General features: G+C 38.9%; 1 protein-coding gene across 5 annotated transcripts; it reads left to right on the forward strand.

Moving 5' to 3' along the window:
• The first annotated feature begins 245 nt into the window (after positions 1–245).
• Positions 246–20,036, forward strand: wdr37 (WD repeat domain 37). Of its 5 annotated transcripts, none has more exons than XM_020711300.2 (16): positions 246–377; positions 2,624–2,789; positions 5,798–5,833; positions 7,634–7,730; positions 7,952–8,047; positions 8,152–8,216; positions 8,452–8,538; positions 11,216–11,351; positions 11,490–11,561; positions 12,806–12,850; positions 12,963–13,039; positions 13,256–13,493; positions 13,880–14,021; positions 16,424–16,558; positions 16,922–17,036; positions 17,307–20,036. In XM_020711300.2, exons 2-16 carry the CDS (start codon positions 2,652–2,654, stop codon positions 17,436–17,438), a joined length of 1,611 nt encoding a protein of 536 aa, XP_020566959.1. In that variant the 5' UTR covers positions 246–377; positions 2,624–2,651; the 3' UTR covers positions 17,439–20,036. The 5 variants fall into 5 exon arrangements, with proteins under 5 accessions (XP_020566959.1, XP_020566960.1, XP_020566961.1 ...); XM_020711301.2 differs by lacking the exons at positions 5,798–5,833; positions 8,452–8,538 and adding exons at positions 8,585–8,634; positions 10,575–10,644; XM_020711302.2 differs by lacking the exon at positions 8,452–8,538.
• The last annotated feature ends 1,158 nt before the right edge of the window (positions 20,037–21,194 follow it).

Genomic DNA, 21,194 nt, shown 5'->3' on the forward strand with positions numbered 1-21,194 from the left:
AATGAGTACACCTTTATCTTGCCTTTGATTTTTTCTTTTAGAAGATGAGGTTAATTCTGTCACAAATGTCACAAATTTTGTGTTTAAAGGTTTAACATTTTTAAAGTAAGTTAGGTTTTTAACCCAAATAAATTTGAACTTTTTTACTAGACTTTACACATTTAATTTAATTATTGTCTTTTGAAAATATTGAAAAAACATTAAAGCATCAAATATCCTGGTGGCTCTTTTGGCCTTTTATTGCGAAAATCCTCAGACCGGAATTGGCTTCGTTATCGTTTCGGAGCCTCTAACGGTGCCCCACTGAAGATAATGGTAGCCGAGGAAACTTTAAACACTGCGTCCTGGAATAAAAGCCTATGTTTGTAGAGTTTCTGGTGAGTTTGTGTCTATTTTTTTGTTTGTTCTTTGACAGCTTGCCCGTATCTTTAGCCTGTTAGCGCCTCTGCCTGCTAACAGGAACATCGCTAGCTGCTTAGCTTGTTTAGCATCGCTCAGGAACGAACTTGGTCTCACAAACATCTGTCTCTACACCCACTAATTTGGGTTTTTATTGTTATTTCTTTTTTTGCAATATCAAAAAGTATTGTACTTGTGTTTTTGTACATTTCGAGACGCTAGGAGTTTCAAAATGTCTGGAATGACCCTGACCTTTGGGTCATATTATTAATTAATTTCTTTCATTATAGTTTTATAATTACATACTACTACCGATTATCCAGAATTTGTCTGTTCAAAACAGCGGTTTTATGTTAGCAAACACAACACGTAGAGATAAAAAAAACCGTGCGAATTCTTAAAATAATATTGAAATGTCAATCTAGACATTTAAATAAAGATTTTTTAAACTGAATTTAGCACAAGTAGAGAATTCTGTCTTTTTATTTTTCTTCTGTGAGAAATGTCCCCCTTTTCTGCATTTCATGATACTGATGGGAAAAGCTGTTTAGCTTCTGAATTGGTGAGAAACATTGCTGGTTGTGGGATGGGCTGCAGAGCTGAACATGTCAGGAAAGATTTCGAGTTTTTAAAAACTGCTTCTGATATTTTTTATTTGACTTAAATTCACAAGTTTAGCATTTGATTGTGATTCAACATGATTACATATTAAGTTATTTACTTAGTACTAATAAGTGATATTAACAGATCTAAGATACACAAACTTAGAAACAAAACGATAAATCCTGAATATAAAACTAATAATTTTTTAAGCAAGATGTACGAAATTTCTTTAAAAGAAAATACATTTCTCAAGTAATTTTTGCATTTAAAAAAAGGAAAAAGATTGATTCTAAAATTGAAACCTTTTGAATTCTCTGTTATCTTCTTTTGAGTATGGATATATACCAAAATGCTGGTGTTAATTTTATATGCGACCAAGCAAAAAAACAGCATGTTGAAATGGATCATTTCTACCAACTTTCAACTTAACTAAATTTCAACATTAGAGAGACTTGGTGTTGGCATATTTTTCATGAGCCTAATCAGCAATCTCAGAAAAATGTATTTTTGTTACAAATGTGACATCATTAAAATGATGAACAAGTTTATTAAAGTAAAAGATTAATTACCAAGGAGTCACCAAATGAAACATGGTGCTGGAAGCAGTAACTAGTTACACGTCAGTAACTTTTTGAAGAAAAGGAATTATTGTGCCATACTTGATATATTCAGTTTTGGGCTACATTCATCTAACAAGTATTTGTTCTCATCATTTATTCTAAACACCAGGAAAAGCATTATTGTTACCAGTAAGCCTGCAAACAAAACAATCTTATTTGCATTATTTGTTAGAAAGAAAAACATGTTTACATTGTTTTTTTGCCAGATGAACTTGAACAAAAGATTAAATATTTGGTTCAAAAGGTTACTGTCTCATGCTTTTTTTTTTTTTTTTGTTAATATTATCTATTTGACTTTTAGTGTTTACTCGCACTTGGGTCAACATTAGATTGGCTTCTTACTTAACTTGAGTGAATTATTTGTATTTTCTTGACTAAATCTGGTTTACTCGGATCTTCACAGCCAAACTGAAAGCGATGATATTTTGCTCTTTCCTCCTGAATTTACTCTTGTCATGAATCATAGTTTATTTTTAAACACAAGCAAACACTTCAAACGATCACTAATATTAAAAATAAATCTGGCAATTGTGCTATAAATGTAATTAAAGCTTTTGAAAAAAGGAAACATTACTGTTCTCCTGTTAATTTAGTTGAAAAATACCTTGACTTATTTGATTGCATTAATTTGCAGATGTTCTGCATATAGTCTGGATTTTACAATGTTTAAAGTGTTTTTCCCTCCCATTTGTTGCACTTTTGTTCCAATGTTTCTGTTGTCAACAGCAGCATTTCCTGCAGTGATAAATATTGCTTCTCACTTTAAATCCCTTATGTGTCACCATATCACCCTGACGGAGGGTTGTGCTGCACATATGCTAAGAAACACTGTGTTTCCCACTCATTCACTCTGTGGCTTCACACATTCACACTTTGATTCTGCCAAAGAACACAGCCCGGGCTGAAATTGTCTGTGTTTTCCTCCGACTGCGGTTGATGAGGGAAATATGCACTTCCTGAGGGTTTTAGCCTGCCTTCTCCATCGTGACCTTTCTTTCCAGACTGGTTACATCAGCTTCGGACGGGGGGATGCCGGTGGAGAGTGGGAGCAGCTCTGCTGCCCGCCAGGTGAAGCAGAAGAGGAAGTCTCACAGTCTGTCCATCCGCAGGACCAACAGCACCGAACAGGACCGTTTGGGCCTGCAGAGAGACATACTGGAGGGGCAGGTAACACGGATTCACACTGAAAAACTAGTCACACTACAGCGCAAGACCACAGTGTGTAGCATTTTTATTTATAATGCCTCATTTGTCGCCAGCTGCTTGTCTGGAAATGTCAAGCTGCCCTCTCTGTGTCGTGATTAGCTTGCTGTCCTGCTGTTGCTCTCTGCAACTGTAAGCCCCCTGGCTGTAAGCCTAAGCCAATTATGTGTGAAAGCAGCCGTTTAGAGGACACATAATGGTTTACGTTGACACTGGCGTGATAATGACGCGTTTAATGCAGTATTGATTGATAAATAGCTGTTTTCGTTTGGCTGGATTGGATCAAGCTTTAGGGTCTGGTCCCACACAGGTCAAGTGCTTTGTGACTGTTTTTGCTCTGCTAACGAGTGTCTATTATACAGCTCAAAACAGCTCAGATCATCAGTTTACAGATAAAAAAAAACAAAAGACATTTATTCTTGTTCTACCTTAGGTCTGCTTTTGTAAGCTGTCATTATATTTCCACCTTCCTGCTGCTGTTAACCTGAACATATGTAGATAGCTACTAGCCATTTTGCTTAGTGTTAGATATCTGTGCGTTCTAGAGAAAGAGCAGTGTGAACATGGCCTCTTGATGTCAACAGAGATGTAAAAAGCCTTTTATATAATTCATCCTATTTTTAGGTGCAGCTCAGCCATAAATGTGTTAACTTAGCCTACATTTAATTTAGATTTGTTAATTTAGTAGCCTTTACTCTTGAAAATTACTATTATTTTATTTGTCTTTAGCCAGAGAGACACCATGGAGAGGGGTAAAAGAGCCTCATGTGCCTGCGGACCACAGGTTCCAGACCCCTATAGTCTAGCAGTCCACCAAAATGACAACACAAGTGATTTACTTCAAAAATAGAGAAAACTGAGAGCAAACAGAGAAGTTGAGATGTGGTTGTGTCAGAAAAACATTACTCAAGCTAACCTCCAACAACAGGACTGACTCCTGGTGACTGGAAAAACAGGACTAGACACATTGTTTAAGAAACACTAAAATACAAAATGAAAATGTTTGGGTCTACGAAAACTTAAAAAAAAAAATATAGTTCAGTACTTAAGTTGAAGGAAGTTTCAAAAAGATTAAGCTAAGTGACCACGAGCAGATGTGGATTTAGTTTGTGGTTAGTTTTATTTTTGGAGAAATTAATTTTGAAAGTAAAAAAGGAGCACCAATAAGTCAGGCTGCTATCATATTCTCCATGCAGAAACATCCTACAGTAGTTGCTTGTTGCAGATGGAACTGTTCCTCATTTGTCAGTGTGGTGTCATGTGATCGTCCTCCATATCCTGCTGACATTAGCTGAGTCATTCCTCTCAGACTTTCAGAAATACCTGTTGTTGTCTACTTTATACTTTTTGAGCTTCTTTAGCATTGCTGTGTAAATGTCCATCAGGACAGAGCTAAGCCTTCTGATGGGGAAAAGAAAATCGGAGCTGCTGTTCCTGAAGTCAGCATCCAGAAGTTTTTAAAAACGGTTTTATTTCAGATAAACAGCACTTCTTTTACTTCTGCATGAAGGACCAATGCAGGATTAAGAGCTTAGCATTATGTACTTCTGGTTTTCTGTCACAGAAGACTGCTCTGATCTGCATGAACATTCTCCTTTATATCAAAGCCTCCATGACTCCACAAGTCATTGTTAAGGATGTAAAAACAAAGTGTCTCCACGTTGTTTTATGCATTTTTCATCCTAACACAGATAAAATGGATTTTACGTTGTAAAAATAAAGCACAGCTCTCACAGGTGGAAGGCTGGAAGCAGGTCACTGGAGTTTTCAGGTGGACACGATCAGTGTTTTCTGCTGTTTGGCCTTCAACACCAACAAGGCTCCATGTGGGTCCCTGTCCTCCATGGAAACCTCCATAGCAACAAGTTACAGATACAGAAACTGACAAAGTTTGTAAAGCTACACAGCTGGCTGTCCTCAATCCTCCCTATTAAGTGACTCTGGAATACTTTAACTCAAACTAATTTTCCTTCTACTACATGTTACGTAAATGTAACAGGAAGTGATGTGCAGCAGAGAAGAAGCAATAACTGGTAGAGAGGTGAAGGAATAATCCCTGTTGACATTTGTCTGCATCAGCAGACAGAACAATTTGGTCATTGAAAAGCTGCCTTTATAATTTAGCATTTATTCTGATAATTTTTTTATTTTTGTTTTAACTAAACTAAGCTAAACAAGAATCCCCCCACCCTGTTGCTGAAACGATAAATATTTTCTCCCGGGGGTTTTCAGGGAACATTTTGAAGAAATGTCACAACACCAACATAAAACCCAAAGAAATCCAGCATTTCTGTGAGTTGGTTTTGTTTGGTCCATCTGATGATTGTGGGACGGGTCGGCTGTGGTGCAGTGGTAGGGCGGTCGACCTCTGGTCGGAAATTGCAGGTTGATTCCCGCCTTGCCTGCTCATATGTCGAAGTGTTCCTGGGCAAGACACTGAACCCCACCTTGCCTCTGGTGGAAGGTTGGTGCCAGAGTTCAGCATCAGTGAGTGGATGGATGTGTGTGTTAACGGGTAAATGGGACCGTGACCTTAAGGAGCTTTGGGCCATTGAGGAAGAAAAAACAGTGCTTTACAAGTATACGCTATTTACCATTTGAAACTATTTAAATGTACAGCATAAAAGCCTTAAGTTTGTAATCATTACCGTCATGGAATGTCAAGTCGCTTAGATTTATGGAGTTTATTTCTTTTTATTACAGACTGATGCTTTCAGTTATGGGATTTCTCTATTGTATGTTTTTGTTGTTGTTTATTTTTTACATGTATTTAATCAAATGACCACTCAGTAGTTTTATATTTCTACTTTTATTCTACTACTAGCCTATAGCTGCTTTATTACAAAAGCTCAATCTGCTATTGTCCAAACCAGCAGAAAAAGGATGGGGCTGTTTTGTATGTAAACTTTTACAAACCACCTTTTCTATTGGAAACGCTTCCTCATGACTGTTTTTTGCTCTGGTGGTTCCAGTCCTCTGAAAATCTGGAATCCGTCCCACGCATGGAGGTAAGTTTCAGGTCTGTGTGTCAGACAATAGTGTAAAGATCGAAATAGATGTTAGATCACTCCATTGTTTAGTAGTTTAGGTTCTGTTAGAGGTGAGGCTGGGTGTCCATTGTTATTTCCCCCCTGATTTGAAAATGAGTGATTTCTTGATCTTTCTGTAGTAACTACAGTAGCTAGATTTACATCCAATTAAGTAACCAACAATATGTAGCTTAAACTAATCCTAAAAACTATTCAAATAAATATGGTAGTTTTATAAATACAATGTGAGAAAGTTCAATTTCCAAGTCGCAGCAGCAGAAATGCTTGTTTTGTTTTTTTAGCCTGTAATAATTAGAAAATGTTTACCGGTACTCAACTTCTGTGTCATGCTGAAATGGTTTACCATAAGCTGTAAAAGCCTGCTTTGATTTAAGTTTATTTTGCTGAAAATTAACTTTAATAACGTTATTTATGAATTGAGAATTAAAGTAGGGAAAAGAAGTTGCTTTATAACTAGTTCAAACTTTGGCCAGCAAACGTATCTGTGTTTTTAAGCTGTTGTATAATGGTCATATTTTGACCCTTCAGCAGTTTCCACTAAAGTCACCTCTTCCACAGTTTTCATCATGTGGCACAAAAGCAAGCACCCCCACCCATCTTTATGGTGGGGGGGTTTAGAAAGCCAGAAACTTTCCTGAAGGGAAACTAAAGGCTGAAAAAAGGATGAGCTATGTCTTGTTTTTTATATATATATATATATATATATATATATATATATATATATATATATATATATATATATATATATATATATATATATATATATATATATATATATATATATATATATATATATATATATATATATATATATATATATATAATTTATTTTTTACAATGAACTGCTGCTTGTAAAGATATTTAAGAACGAACAAAAACAGACTCTGCAGCAACTTTGTGGAATTATTGAATTTCCTTTTTTTGGTAATAAATCTTTTTAAAATGGCTAAAGACAAAAATATGTCATTGTATTCTTTAGTTTTTTTTTTTTTTTTTGTGGCACATGTGGTTTTTTTAAATGTTTTTTTTTTTCATACAAGTCCTGCAGAAATGTCATCTTCAGTCCTTATTGCCTTCCTTCCTGCAGCAAAATCCAGACTTTCTTTGAGAGGATATGAATGTTAAATCCTGTAAATATTTTTGTGGAGCTGTCTGATAGAACCGTACAAACTCAGGTGTTTTAGGCATTTTATAGGGATTTATTGTTGTTCCATCTTTGAGTGTACAGTGAAGTTTAAGTCTGAATGTACGTCTTTTATCCACACTGATGTTTGAAAGGAGCCTGCACAGATGTACTTTTCTCCTTTGCTGCTTTTTTCTCTTTTGGAAGATTTCATAGATACCTGTATAAGCCTCAAACTAGAACTCTTTTTTTTTTTCTTTTTTTTTCGTGGTAAATCTTTTTGATTTGTTGCTGTAATAACCTTTGTGTTCCTTTGGCTTTATATAGAAAACTGCTTTGGTTAAATGTTGTTTATATTTCTGAGAATCTGTAGCTTGTTTCAGCTGTACAAGACTTAATAATCATTGTTTTATATCCTATTAGAAGTGTGAGTCTGTGCGTGTGTTGTGAAACAGCAGGTTTGGTTCTGTATTTTTGAAATTATGGGAGACACAACAAGCTAGTAAAGCTGAAGGTCTACTTGTGGTTTTTATGTACATGTGTTACATTTTGTGTCTGTAATCCATCAGCTCTGGTTTTATAAAAGCCTTTTTTTTCTTTTGTGTCTGTCCGGACTCTCCTGTTTCCTCCTGCAGGACTCCAAACTGCCTCCGTCGCTGCGCAGCAATCTGCTGGACCTGTTCAGTCAGATCGAGAGAGAATTTGAAAACCTCTACTTAGAAAACATTGAATGTAAGTTAACTTTAAGCTATGTTGTTAAATGTTTATATGTGAACCTATGCTATTGTTCTGAACGTCATTAATTATCAAAGCTCCTCTTCCACAGCAGTGACACTGGAGTTTTTCTATATTTCTGATTACATTTTTTTAGAGAGTTTTACATCACACTCCTGTAAATAAACCGAACTTCTTACATGCATGATGTGTTTGTAATGTACATGTTTGGCTTTCAGTACGAAGGGACATCGAGACTCTGAATGAGCGTTTAGCTGCAGAGGGACACACCTTTGATGGGGCAGATTTAGCCAAAGGAGCTCTTAAAACCAAAGGTTAAAACACAAAAGTTCACATTTTTTTAATGAAGTATTGACGTTTAAAAGACCTTCTTTTATAATAAATTTTTTTGTTCTGATTTTTTTTTCCTGATGTGCAGCAAGTCATAGTACCAGTCAGCTGTCACAAAAACTGAAAACCACCTACAAGGCTTCCACAAGCAAGGTAGATATGATGTCTCCTCTATTGTAAAGCTGTCAGTAAATTCTGGAGAAGGAACATTGCATGAGCTGTACAGTCTGTGTAACTATGGAAGTGTCTTAGATTTCTATTAAAACTGTCTGTGAGTTACAATCAATACCCAAAATGTTGAGCAGAACTTTGTTCTGTGGCTCTTCAGACTGACTTTTTTCATTGTTAAAAAGGCAAATTGCTGTCTGTTTCGCCCTTTTGCTCGTAGCCGCGTTCAAATTCTTGCCACGGCAGAGTAGGTGGATCCCGCAACTTCAACGTAACCACTTGGGAGTTGTGGGGTGGAGACTCATGGGTAACTTGTTGATTTCTCCCCCTTGTGTGCCAATATGCATGAACAGCCCAGCCAGGGGGTGGAACCTTCCTCCCCCAGAGACTTGGTCATTCAAATGTAGGAGTTTGAGCTTTTCTGTCTGTTTCTGTGTGAGATAAGACTCAACTTCTTTTATCTCACTAACAAGGCTTTTTCAGTTGCGCCTCTTTGGTTTTGATTTGGCTCCTTGTTGGCCTTCACATAATGGTACACTGTGGAGACATCTGTAACACAAAGCAGCCATTTTCCTAAATGCTTTTCATGCTTTGAAGAATAGTTCATTCAAGGAGGCGGAGCATTTGGTGGCTGCTTTGGGTCATTGCTTAGCTGGGACTCAGTGGAGTGTGTGGTCTGCGGGAAAACCATTTGGCCACATCGCATTTGAACTTTTTGGGTAATTTTGTCCTCAGGAAGATTGCTCCAAAAAGTTCACGAGCTTTAGCTTTTTATTTCTACCTGGACAGAATAGAGTCCACATGGACAGAAAACAAAGAAACCCTGAGGAAAAACTTAGGCCTATTCAGACCAGCCTTAAAGTCCCACTTCAATCATCTTTTGATCTATTTTAAAAGCATTCCCAGTGGTCTTTTAATTCATTAATTCAGAATAATTAATTGTAATTAGGATTAGGCCATTTTTAGGGGAAATCAAGAAACCTGTGTTCTTTTTCTAGGACATGGTCTCTGCAGAGCAGCAGGAGTTCATTAGAAATTCACCTCTGTGTTGTTGGCGGAACTGTTGGTGAGGAGGAAGCCCCCCCTCACTTCCCATCATCCCTTTGTTTACGTGCTCTCCTGCTAGCTTACAGCCCCTCACACAGTCAGCATAATATTACTGGTGCAACAACAAAAAATTGTCTATTAGTCCTCTTTCGGCATTTTTCTGATCATGGACGACATTTATATAAAAAAATAAAGTTGACCTAAAAATTGTTTAATTATTATTTAAATCGTTGTGAATCAGGAGCAGACAACATCCATGAACGTCTGTTTTCCTCATCTGAGCTGGAATCTGGCTCAGCACACTTCTCTCCATTTTTGTAGCTCCGGTAATGTTAGGTTGGAGGTATGAGGGTTTGTAAGCTAGCGGGAGAAAGTGTTAACAAAGCATCTGGCCACATTGTAAAGTGAGGGCGGGTTGTTCAGTGCCAGGGGTTCCACCCACCACTCACAGTCGAATTTCTAAATAACTACTGCCAATCTGCAAGGACTATGTCCTAGAAACCAACACAGGGATTTTTGATTTTGGATAAGAATTACAGCTAAAAGACCAACGGGAATCCTTTTACAAAAGATCAGAAATGATTGGAGTGCGTCTTTATGTATAAACTGCTGAAAAAAATGGAACTTTAAACGGACCTGTAAAAGGAGTAAAGCCTTGTAGAAGCTACTTCCTGGTTCTCCCTGGTTTTTCATAAGCCAGTTTGAACTAAATCTCTATTCTGTCAGAATAGTAGCTTTGCTGGCTCAGGTGCCTCCTTTTTGCTAATCCTCTTCACCTCCCTGCTAAGCTTATGGAGGTGTGTTATCAAAGGAATATGGCAGACAGAGCACCTTTGGGAACATTTATAATTTTTAGTGGATCTATGTTCTTAAATGTTCTTGATGAACAGTCTGTCAGATTTGATTTTCTCATAATCCTTTATTAAAATGAGCCGAATGCTGATGTGGACGGGGCAGACCGCCCACTGCACTGCAGTCCCCCCAATCACTCACTGAAAGCATATTCTGCAGCTGTAGACCTTAACCTTCTCAGACCCCTCCCACACCCCCATTGCTGCTTTTGAACATGACTGAAGTTTGTGTTTGAATTCATTTGGACATCAACACTGCATCATCGGAAACCCCTCACCTAACCGTTTCTCATCACAACAACCCTCAACCATTGAACACCACCAGTTCCCATCAGGCTTAGCTTCCGCTGTTTTTTCCTGTAACCTTTATGTCGTAAGGTTACATCGATCATGTGACCCACTGGAGATTGTTTTTCAGTGATGCCGCTCTCCTCCTTCCTTTCAGTTGGAACTTATTTAGCGGTCTGTGTCCAAAGCGAAGCCGCAGTCCTGTTTGTATCATTCCCATCTTCAATGTAAACACCAGATCCAACTTTGACTCGTCTGATTTAACAGAATTACTGACCTGTTTCTCCCCCGCTAGATTTGATTTGGTTTTGCCTACAGATTAATCATCTGTAATTAAAAACAAAAGCTTTGACTTTTGCCTTGGTATTTTTGTTGCAGATCTGAATATTTCTTGTGTTGATGGTGTTTGTTTTTAAAGCTCTTTAGGCATTAATGTGGGGGGTGGAGCAGCTATGATAGAGGAGCTTAAAGCAAACATCAATAAAGATTTATTTGACCATTTTCAGAGACCAAAGCTTCCTGTTCCTCAGCGATCCTTGGTTCTGCTGACCCGCTTTTTCCCTTCACCTCACCAGGGTTCCTACACCTCTGAAAAAAAGATTTCAAATCAAAATGATCTGATTCCTTTGCGCTTTATTACGTTAATTTATCTTTAAGCAAAAAACAAAGCTGTAGTTTCATAGAAGAACTTTAAACTGGGGACAAAAATCCAGTTTTATTGAAGATGTATGAACCCTGGTCCCCTGTTCATTTCAGAAACTTTCCAGGATTTGATGCTAACTCTGCTGTCTGTGTCAGATTGTGTCCAGTTTCAAAGCAACTGCAGCTAGGGCGGTCTGCCAGTTGGTTAAGGAGTATGTCGGTCACAGGGACGGCATCTGGGACCTTAGCGTCACCAGGAACCAACCTGTGGTGCTCGGGACTGCATCTGCGGGTTTGTTTATCCTTACAGCCTGTTTCCTCTGTGCATTTTGTTCATTTTGTGATGTATGTATGATTTTTTGTTTTTCTGTTTTGCTATTTGGAACTTGTTTGATCAGTTCAGTGTTATGTCTGTGATCTCTTCCGACAGACCACACTGCCATGCTGTGGAGCATCGAGACGGGAAAGTGCCTCCTGAGATATACAGGTCATCAAGGATCAGGTGATTAAAAATATAGTGTTTTTTCAAAGATGATGTGGATTTACTTCAGGGAAGCTTCTATTCTTTCCTTAAAGTCGCTCTCTAATCAGCTTTTGAACTTTTTAAAAAGCATTCCCATTGGTCTTGAAATTATGATCACGCGGGTTTTAGGCAAATTAAAAAAGTCTGTGTCGTTTTCTAGGACATAGTTTCTGCAGAGCAGCAAGAGTTCATCAGAAATTTACCTCTGAGTTGTGGGTGGGACTGTTGGCATGGAAGTAAGCCTCCACTCACTTCCCATCATCCCTTTGTTTAGACAGTCTTGCTCTAGCCTTCACAACCCCAAACTAATATTACTGTCGCAACAAAAAGGGTGAGCAATATTGGAGTTATCCAGCTGTACCGTTTATAACCAGATGCCAGCTTGAAAGAGGAAAACAAAGAGGTACATGGATCTGTTTGTCTGCCAGTGGATGCATCACAATGGAGCGGAGCACGGAGCTTGTGGCCTGCCAACTGTAGTTTGCATGTAGAAACTACAAGCTTTTTTAAGCAGCATGTTTTTCATCTGCTTCAGATTCAGCACAATTTCAATACTCAGAAACACAGTTTTAGTAGTAATGTTCTTTATGTATGTCCTCCAGCCCAAGAAAAGTACTGGAAAACATGTTTAAAACGCCAAAACCACCATTTTCATGGGAGCGAGGCTTTAACCCTTGAAACAGGAGTTTTAGGTGCAGTGTTGATGTTCTTTCAACTACTGTAACTCTTCAACCGTTTAAGCAATTAATGTAATTCCAGCGGATTCTGAAGAGAACAGCAGCCTTTCACCGATACGCAACACTTAACATTAGTAAAGTGCTTAAAGAATCAACGCCGACTGTCGCAGAGAAAATAGCTTTGCACCGATATGCGCCGTTATGTAAAGTGCTGCATTACGGCACAATTCAAAAGCTGTTTTCTCCAGATCAGATTCAGTTGATTCACATTGATCGCATAAATGGCCGAAAATCTATGGTAAATCAAAAAGTTGTTTTTTTTTAGGTGTCACTGCTGACATTTTTGGTTTTAACCCCTTGATGCCCATTGATACAAATACAGTATGCATCCACCCCTTCTGCTCTACTTGAAAGCAAAAGGGATTTTTCACTGCTGGAAGTATATTCATGTGTCAAGAGGTTAAACACAAAAGATGAGTTAACTTTTGTTCTTATGAGACGGATTTCATGTTGGTGAAGTTTGACATAAATTGTGTTTCTCTGCAGTCAACTCCATCAAGTTCCACCCAACTGAGCAGATGGCTCTAACAGGTAGAGACAAATGAAACACACACCCCTCCAGAAGAGCCAGAAGCTCATTCTTTTCTTCAGATCACCTACAGTGACCACTCATTGGTCACTCAAACCCTTGTCCTTCCTCCAGCCTCTGGAGATCAGACGGCCCACATCTGGAGGTACATGGTGCAGCTGCCAACTCCCCAGCCTGTGGCGGATGTCAGTGTAAGCTTAAGCAAAACTTTTGTTTTTTCTATGTTTTATATAAATTGCTTGTATTTTCTATCATCTTGCACAGAGATTTTAAATTAAAGTTTGGATCTAAGTCTTTTCATTTCTGTGATCTTTTCTGTCTTGCATTTTGCTCACAAGCCTGCAAACAAACATTCATGAAGATTTTGAGGGACTGAATTGTCTGCTTTGCTCCTCCTGCTGCTCCAGCAGACGCCTTGTGAAGACGACGTGGACTTCTCCGATAAAGACGAGCCCGACTGCGAGGTAGAGGGGCCGATCGACTGCCCGTCCATCCGTGTGGCGGCCACCACGCTGCGTAGCCATCAAGGGGTGGTGATTGCTGCTGACTGGCTGGTTGGAGGCAGGCAGGTTGTGACCGCGTCCTGGGACCGATCTGCTAACTTGTATGACGTGGAAACCTCAGAGCTGGTTCACTCGCTGACAGGTTTGAAACCTTATCCTGAACTATTGCTGAGTTCTGCGTTAAGGAAGATGCCATACCTATTTGTTCAGTTCTTAAATGTTTCATTGAGTTTGTAAAAAGTGCAAATTTCTAGAATTTTTCTTGTGTGAGGAAAGACAAATGTTATTGACCATGAGTGATTTATGAAAGCAACAAAAGGGACAAACACTGAATACTTTTGCAAGGCACTGTATATTATGCTCTGTTACATCATATTACACTAGTGATGTGTAGATATTTTGTTTTAAGAAAATAATAATGTTTTTGAGTGGATAGATGGGCAGGAATAAAAGTGTGGGGATGTAAGGATTTAATGGGAAATATCTCCATTTTTTTTTTTACCTGCTTGTGTCTTTGTTTTTGTTCAGGCCATGACCAGGAGCTGACTCACTGCTGCACTCACCCCACCCAGCGCCTGGTGGTCACCTCATCCAGAGACACCACCTTCAGACTGTGGGACTTCAGAGACCCGTCCATCCACTCGGTCAACGTGTTCCAGGGACACACAGAGTCAGTGGATTTGCATTCTTCTTTTTCTAGTTAATAAATGTTAATACCTCAGAACAGCTGCAAACTGAGGCTTCACACCACTCTGACAGATTTTCTGCTAAGAAGAATAATGAGAACACTACTAAAACACATCCTACACCTGAACAAATTGATTTCAGGTCTGGGGAACTGGTGGGCCAGTCTGACACTCCAGCCACATGAAGTCTAGCATTGTCTTGCATTAGAGGGAAGCCATGGCCAGTCGCACCAGCATATGGTCTTACAAGGGCTCTGAGAATCTAATGTTAGTCAGCCTACCTGTGCAGCCCTCTAAAGAAATACCACCCCAAACCATTGCTTACCCACTGCCAAAACGCTCATGTTGGACAATGTTGCAGGCAGCAGAATGTTCTCCTCTGAGTCTCCAGACTCTGTCACATCTGTCACATGTACTTAATGTAAACCTGCTTTCATCTGTGAAGAGCACAGGACAACAGTGGCAAATTTGTCAATATTGGTGCTCTATTGCAGTGTTTTTCAACCTTTTCTGAGCCACGGCACACTTTAACCTTAAAAAAAAACCCGCGGCACACCAGCATCCAAAAATTTAAAAAAAAGGAGAAACTCATAGTCTGTATTGATCTACAGCCCCTCCACAATCTCACATGCATTTTTGAGATAATTGTTGCAGAAAAAGCTGGAAGCTGCAGCTGTTTTTTTTCTAAAAGATGCAATAAAAGTTAAGTTAGAAGATTTAAAAAGTTTGATGTGTTTTCGTTGGTTTCAAGACGTTTAACAACAGATCTCCTTGAGCGCTGTCACTCTCACAACCCAATGCATCATGGGAGATGTAGTGCATAAAACGGCCGGAGATTGCTTTTCGGAGCTTCATTGTTTTGTTCACTTGTTCCACGGTCTGATACCGGATTCTGTGGAAAGCTACACCGCTAAAGACGAGCTTTAGCTGCTATTTTTTTTAGAACTGAGCGACTTTACGAGCTAAATCGGGACAAGGAAGTGAAGACTTTAAGCACTTCTGATTGGTCAGACTGATGACATGTGATTAAGCCTTCAAGAATGATTGGTGGAGACAGTTAAAGGGACGGGACGTTTCTAAAATACAGCCGAAGGTGCAGCTGAATCGCGTCATTCTTATCAAAATGTCTTTAATAAAATAAAATAAATGCAAAGAAAAAGTATTTTATGATCTTTTATATTCCTAACTCCTCAGTGTTTTATCAGGGCCTGTTTGGATGAACACAGAGCTGAAATCCTGGAGATGGAAAATGTTTTTAGATCAGTTAATGAGGGCAATTTCCCACGGCACACTCGACCATATCTCACGGCACACTAGTGTGCCACGGCACACTGGTTGAAAAACACTGGTCTATTGCACAGTGTTGTTCTGTTAACACAACTCCCACCTATGGACGTCAGGCCCTCACACCCCCCTCATGGAGTCTGTTTCCAACAGTTTGAGCAAACCTGTGCACATTTGTGGCCTGCTGGAGGTCATTTTGGAGGGCTCTGGCAGTGCTCCTCCTGTTTCTCCTTGCACAAATGAGGAGGTAGTGGTCCTGATGCAGTGTTGTTGCCCTCCAATACGGCCTCCTCCCCATCTCCTGGTGTACTGGCCTGCCTCCTGGTAGTACCGTAATTCCAGCGCATTCTGAAGAGGAGAAAGGCAGCCTTTCACTGATGTGCAACACTCAACATTAGTGAAGTGCTTAAATAATCAACGTGAATTAAGGTTTGCTGACTGACACAGCAAAGTTTCTTACCACAGCTCCTGTCCTGGATGAGTGGCACTACCTGGGCCACTTGTGTGGGTTGTAGACGATGTCTTGTACCGCTGGAGTGACAACACTGTATTGTAGAAATTAGCCAGAAAGGACGGAAAGGTTGTCTGTGGTCATCACTTGCAGAACCACGTCTTTGTTCGAGGCATTTTGCTGATTGCCTATTATTTCCACCTGTTGTCGATTCCACTTGTACAAAAAGGTGTGACATTGATAGTCAGTGTTTCTTCCTAATTGAAAGGAATAATTACACAGAAGTCTGACTGACTCGGAGTAATATTGAGTTATTTAGGTGTTCCCTTTATTTTTTTGAGCAGTGTATTTAAGATGACAAGATTATTTCAGCTGGTAATGAAATTTCAGCTGATAACAATACAATATTTTTTTCTTTGAATGAATTTATAAACAGTTTATAAATCTTATTTGGCATCTCTTGTCTTGGTGACCAGAAAGTAATTCTCACATCCAAGCTAACGCTTACAATGACAAAAAAAGGGGGAAAAGTTTAAAAAATGCTGTCTTTTATATAAGTCTGTGTGGTCTTTTTGATGCATTTAGGTTCAAACAAATATTCTGGAAGAAGGAAATTCCTGCCCAGTCAAACACGTCTTTTTCCTTTTGCAGCACAGTGACATCTGCCGTCTTTACTGTGGGAGATAATGTGGTGTCTGGCAGTGACGATCGAACCGTCAAAGTGTGGGACCTGAAAAACATGAGGTCTCCCATAGCAACCATCCGCACCGACTCCGCTGTCAACAGGTCAGGAAACTTACATGTGAACACAAGAGTTTTGATTGCAGAAGTGTGAAAGTGGTCACTTAAGCGTAGCTGAAGAGTTATGGTGGAACAGTGAAGGTGTGTTTTTATCATTCTGAGATCCTTCAGTAATGTAAAATAGAGAGAGAAAACCTTTAAATAATGGTTTCTCATCATTGTTGTTTTTGTTCTGGCACATGCAGTCTTGCACCAGTAGGGGGCATTATAGTCACCTCTGCTAGTATAGATGTGCCATTGCAATTTTTTGGGAGAATATTCAAACAGACTGAAGATTAAAAGTCTCCTGTTTGTCTGTTTTCTGCTGTGAGATGAAATCCAGACTCGTGTTCTTCTTCTTCTGCTCAGGATCAGCGTCTCTGTAAACCAGAAAATCATCGCTCTTCCTCACGACAATCGGCAGGTCCGGCTGTTCGACATGTCTGGGGTCCGACTGGCTCGACTCCCCAGAAGCAACAGACAGGTCAGGCAGATTACCTGTTTCAATTCTGGAGCACACAACACAGCCTCTGGAGACCCTCAAGGCTATTTCAGATGTGCCTGTCTTCACATAGTACTTTTAGACTAATTCTTATTTTTCAGCCTCTTAATAGAAAAAAGAAGTTTAATAGTTGCTGTAAAATGATTTGATCATTTATTCTTAATTGAAGTGTTTGTTAATCAGTCCATTCATGCAGAGACCTGAAACTCAACAAGTTTCACGTTTAGCTTTGGTTTGATGTCTTTTGTTCAGGGTCACCGCCGTATGGTTTGCTGCTCCATCTGGTGTGAAGACAACACCACCTGCAACCTGTTCACCTGCGGCTTTGACCGGCAGGCCATCGGCTGGAACATCAACATCCCCGCCCTGCTGCAGGAGAAATGAGCTCATCCTGATCCTTTCAGCTCGCACTGAAGCTCCACCCATAGTCTGTGTTTGCGTCAGACTCCTTCCCGTTAGCTTGAAAGACGGACGGTTTGCATTTAGAAGAACATTTGCTTTCATTTGAGCCCACAGAGGAGATGTTTTTCATCCTCAATGCTCCCTTAGAAACGGCCCACCCCAAACTCTGGAGCCAGTCCGGACCAGGACTTCTGCCCGTCACATCTGCCCCTCTCAGCTGCCATGGAAACGTATTTCTAGTTGTTCTGTATCTACAACAAACCAAATAAACAATTGCGCCAATCATAGAAGAAAAGCACAAAAACAAAGTCCAAAACATGAAAAATAATGTAAGAGTTTTCAGCTAAAGCTTTGAAACTGTGACAGCATTCTGCTGCTTTAAAAGAAAGTGACTCCATGATCTTCTGGAAGAGCTCCTGCTTGACTTGAAATCTCTTCTTTGTCCTGATGTTGTCTGCAGAAGTTCTGGTGTCCTTATAACCACGAATGTTACTTTTTTTATTTTCTAAAAGACGTTGCCTGTAAGGCTAGGGGAATAAAAATGTTGGTTTCTTTAACAGTTAAAAAAAAATCAGTGAGTTTCCTTTAGTTTGATGTCTGTGAACGATTATTTCCCCATAAACGTAAAAAAAGAGAATGTATTCAAACCTGCCTTGTTTCCTGATTAAAGTAAACATGTATTTCAGGCACTTTTTGAGTAAACTGGCAGAAAACCTGAAAGGCTTCATTTAATTTGAAGCCTTAAGAACTTCTGCAACTTTAGCATTTCAAAGTAAAAGAGCACTGAAAAGCTGCTGAATTATAATTAAATAAGTGTTTAGTTTACTGACTAGTCCTATTAGCTGCTAAAAATGGTAAATGATGTGCAAAATGCCAGAATAAACCCCAAAAAACTGCAGAAAATATAAATATTTCAAAAATACATTTTACTAAAAACTTGTTGAATAAAGTGGAGGACATCAGAATAATGCATGCATGCTACATTATTTGTTAAAAACCATGTTAACCTAAAAGAACTGATAAATTAAAACTTAAAATAGCAACAAACATGCAAATGCAAATGCTTTTTCTAAATGCTGAGACACTGAAGTGAACAATAAACCTGTAAGAAACCAAATGTCACAAAATGCTAAAAAAGAAATAGCTCAATAAAATGCTAAATTCACTTAAACTGTAAAAAGTAAGCCAAGGTTTTAGGATATATATAGAACAAAAAAAGCTCAATTTCAAATGTTCACTTTAATGTAGAATGTAAAATAGTTTCCAGCACTTAAGAAAAAGGTTTTGAATGACTCCAAGCTTTCTCCATGCATCCAGAAACGTATAGGAAATGTACAACGTTGGTGTTGAGATTTCATGAAACTAAAATACAAATAATTCAGCAGACAGTGATGTCTTTAGAAATGCAGATGACTTTCATTTCTGCGTATTATTAACCAAAAAAGGATTTAGGTCAACAAAAGCTGCATTTATAAATGCAGCTTTCCTGATGAGAAGAGATTCCCTCAGACGCTTCTGCTGTTACGCCAACACTCCAATGAACAGAACTTTACCGTTTGTATTTTGTCGCGGCTCCTTTTTGTGCTTGAAGTGTTTCCAGAGTTTTTATTATCATCATTTTTTTGGTACTAAAGTCAGTTTTTGAGCAGCCAAATGATGCGTTGACTGTCACCCGTTCATTGAAGCTCTCAGCCAAAGCTGCGTTTACGAAAGAAGTACGTTTGATTGTGTTTGTGGGAAAGAGTTCAGTTGTAATCAGATCAAAGTGTGCATTTTGATGAATGTCATCACTGCATCGGTGAGGCCAGGTGGAAGTGCAGTCACACCTCATTCATGCCAACTGAAGTTCAGATTTTTCAGCGTTTTCCTTCAGAGCTGAATGTTTTCACTTGTCTTCAGAGGAAATATCTACTCACTTTTGTAGACACACACAGCTTTTGTGTTTGTGCTTTGCTCCCACTTCACCGCTGCCTTTTGCAGCTTAAAGAAATAAATGTCTTTAACAAAACAAAACCATTCAAATGTTTTTTTTTTAATCTAAAGTGATTGAACTACACAAACAGCAGAAATGGTTAAAAATGTAATCCTGCTTTTATTTTGAAAGTGTAACATTTGTATGAGATAAACAAATAGAAGAACACTGAGTACAATTTCAGCAGCAGCTGTTTCATATAAAACTGTTTTGTTGCTTCATAACTGATGTTGGTTCATGTTTTTTTTTTTTAATTTGATGTCAAACTGAGCTGATCCTTCATCCCTGTGATGGATGGAAGTGCAGAGCTCTTCTTTTTCTGTCTGAACTGCTCATTTATCTGCATCTTCTGTCACAACTGAATCTTCTGGACGAAAGAACGTCTCTCCCCACGTTTCACAGCATCAGTTTTCAGAAATGCAGCTTGTTGAAGTGTGTGAAAGTGTTGCTGCTCTGTGGTAACAGTCTTTTATGTGATGGATGTAGAACAAACAGCACAACTTGTTTCTCCAGAAAAAAACATCCACTGCAGTTTGAATTGCAGCTGTGTGATGAGGAACAAGCCTGTGTTTGAGGAATAAAAATAAAGACTTTGTGTGGGTATTTGATCATGTTCAGCTCTGCTGCTTTTTGAGTGGGACGATTTTTCAGCAGATGGACAGAGAAATTCTCACATTTGGTGTCATGACATCTGTTGTACTTTGATATAAAATTAAAAAAGGAGAAATTAAATCGACAAAAAAATAGTGTTAGACCAAAATTGTTCAGTAGGTCGCAGTTTGCCATTAGAGTCAAAACAATCTTCTGAACCTGCTTAGTCCCTTTTTGGGGTCATAGCGTCGTTGGAGCCAATGCAGTAACTTTTTTTTTGGTGGGGGGGGCAGGGTACACCCTAAATACCATATTTTCCAGACTGTAAGTTGCCCTTTTTTTCATAGTTTGGCAAGGGGTGCGACTTATACTCTGCAGCGACTTATATTAGAAATAAATTGAAATAAATACATTGTTAACCCTCCTGTTATGTTAATTTGTGAGGAACAGAGATGATGTTCCTGGGTCAATTTGATGTATGAGGTATGTTAAATCTTAAGAGTATGTTAAGTTTTAAGAGTATCAGAGAATCAGCAAACCTTTTTTTACAGTAAGATCTTGAAGGCTAAGGACATAATATTCTATTTTCCAACGATTTCATAGATTCAGAAATGCAATAAAAGTGAAAACTGTTTCTACAAATACAGGATGAAAACAGAGTATTAGTTGGCTAATGATGCTTCATGAAAAGAATAAATAAATAAGCATGAGAAAGAATTACTGTGAAATTATGAGATCAACAGTCTGCTATGATTGTGTCATATGATGTTGTGGAACTTATTAGTTCTTGGTCTCAGATTGTGTCAAATAAATTTCCTATCAAAATGCGACTTATAGTCCAGTGCGACTTATCTGTTATTTTTTCTACTTTATAATGCATTTTTGGGCAGGTGCGACTTATACTCCGGAGCGACTTATTGTCCGGAAAATACGGTAGATGACCAGTCTGTTGCTGGGCCACACACAATCATTCATATGCACACGTCAGGGTAATTTATGCGTGGATTAACCTATGAAGCACATTTTTGGACTGGAGAAAGCCCACACATGAATGAGGAAAATATGCAACCATCCATCCATCTTCCTCTGCTTATCCAGAATCAGGTCGCGGGGGCAGCAGTCTAAGCAAAAATGTCCAGACTTCCCTCGCCCCAGCCACTTCCTCCAGCTCCTCA

This window comes from Oryzias latipes, chromosome 17, assembly GCF_002234675.1.
Source record: "Oryzias latipes chromosome 17, ASM223467v1".
In the NCBI taxonomy this organism is placed as follows: domain Eukaryota; kingdom Metazoa; phylum Chordata; class Actinopteri; order Beloniformes; family Adrianichthyidae; genus Oryzias; species Oryzias latipes.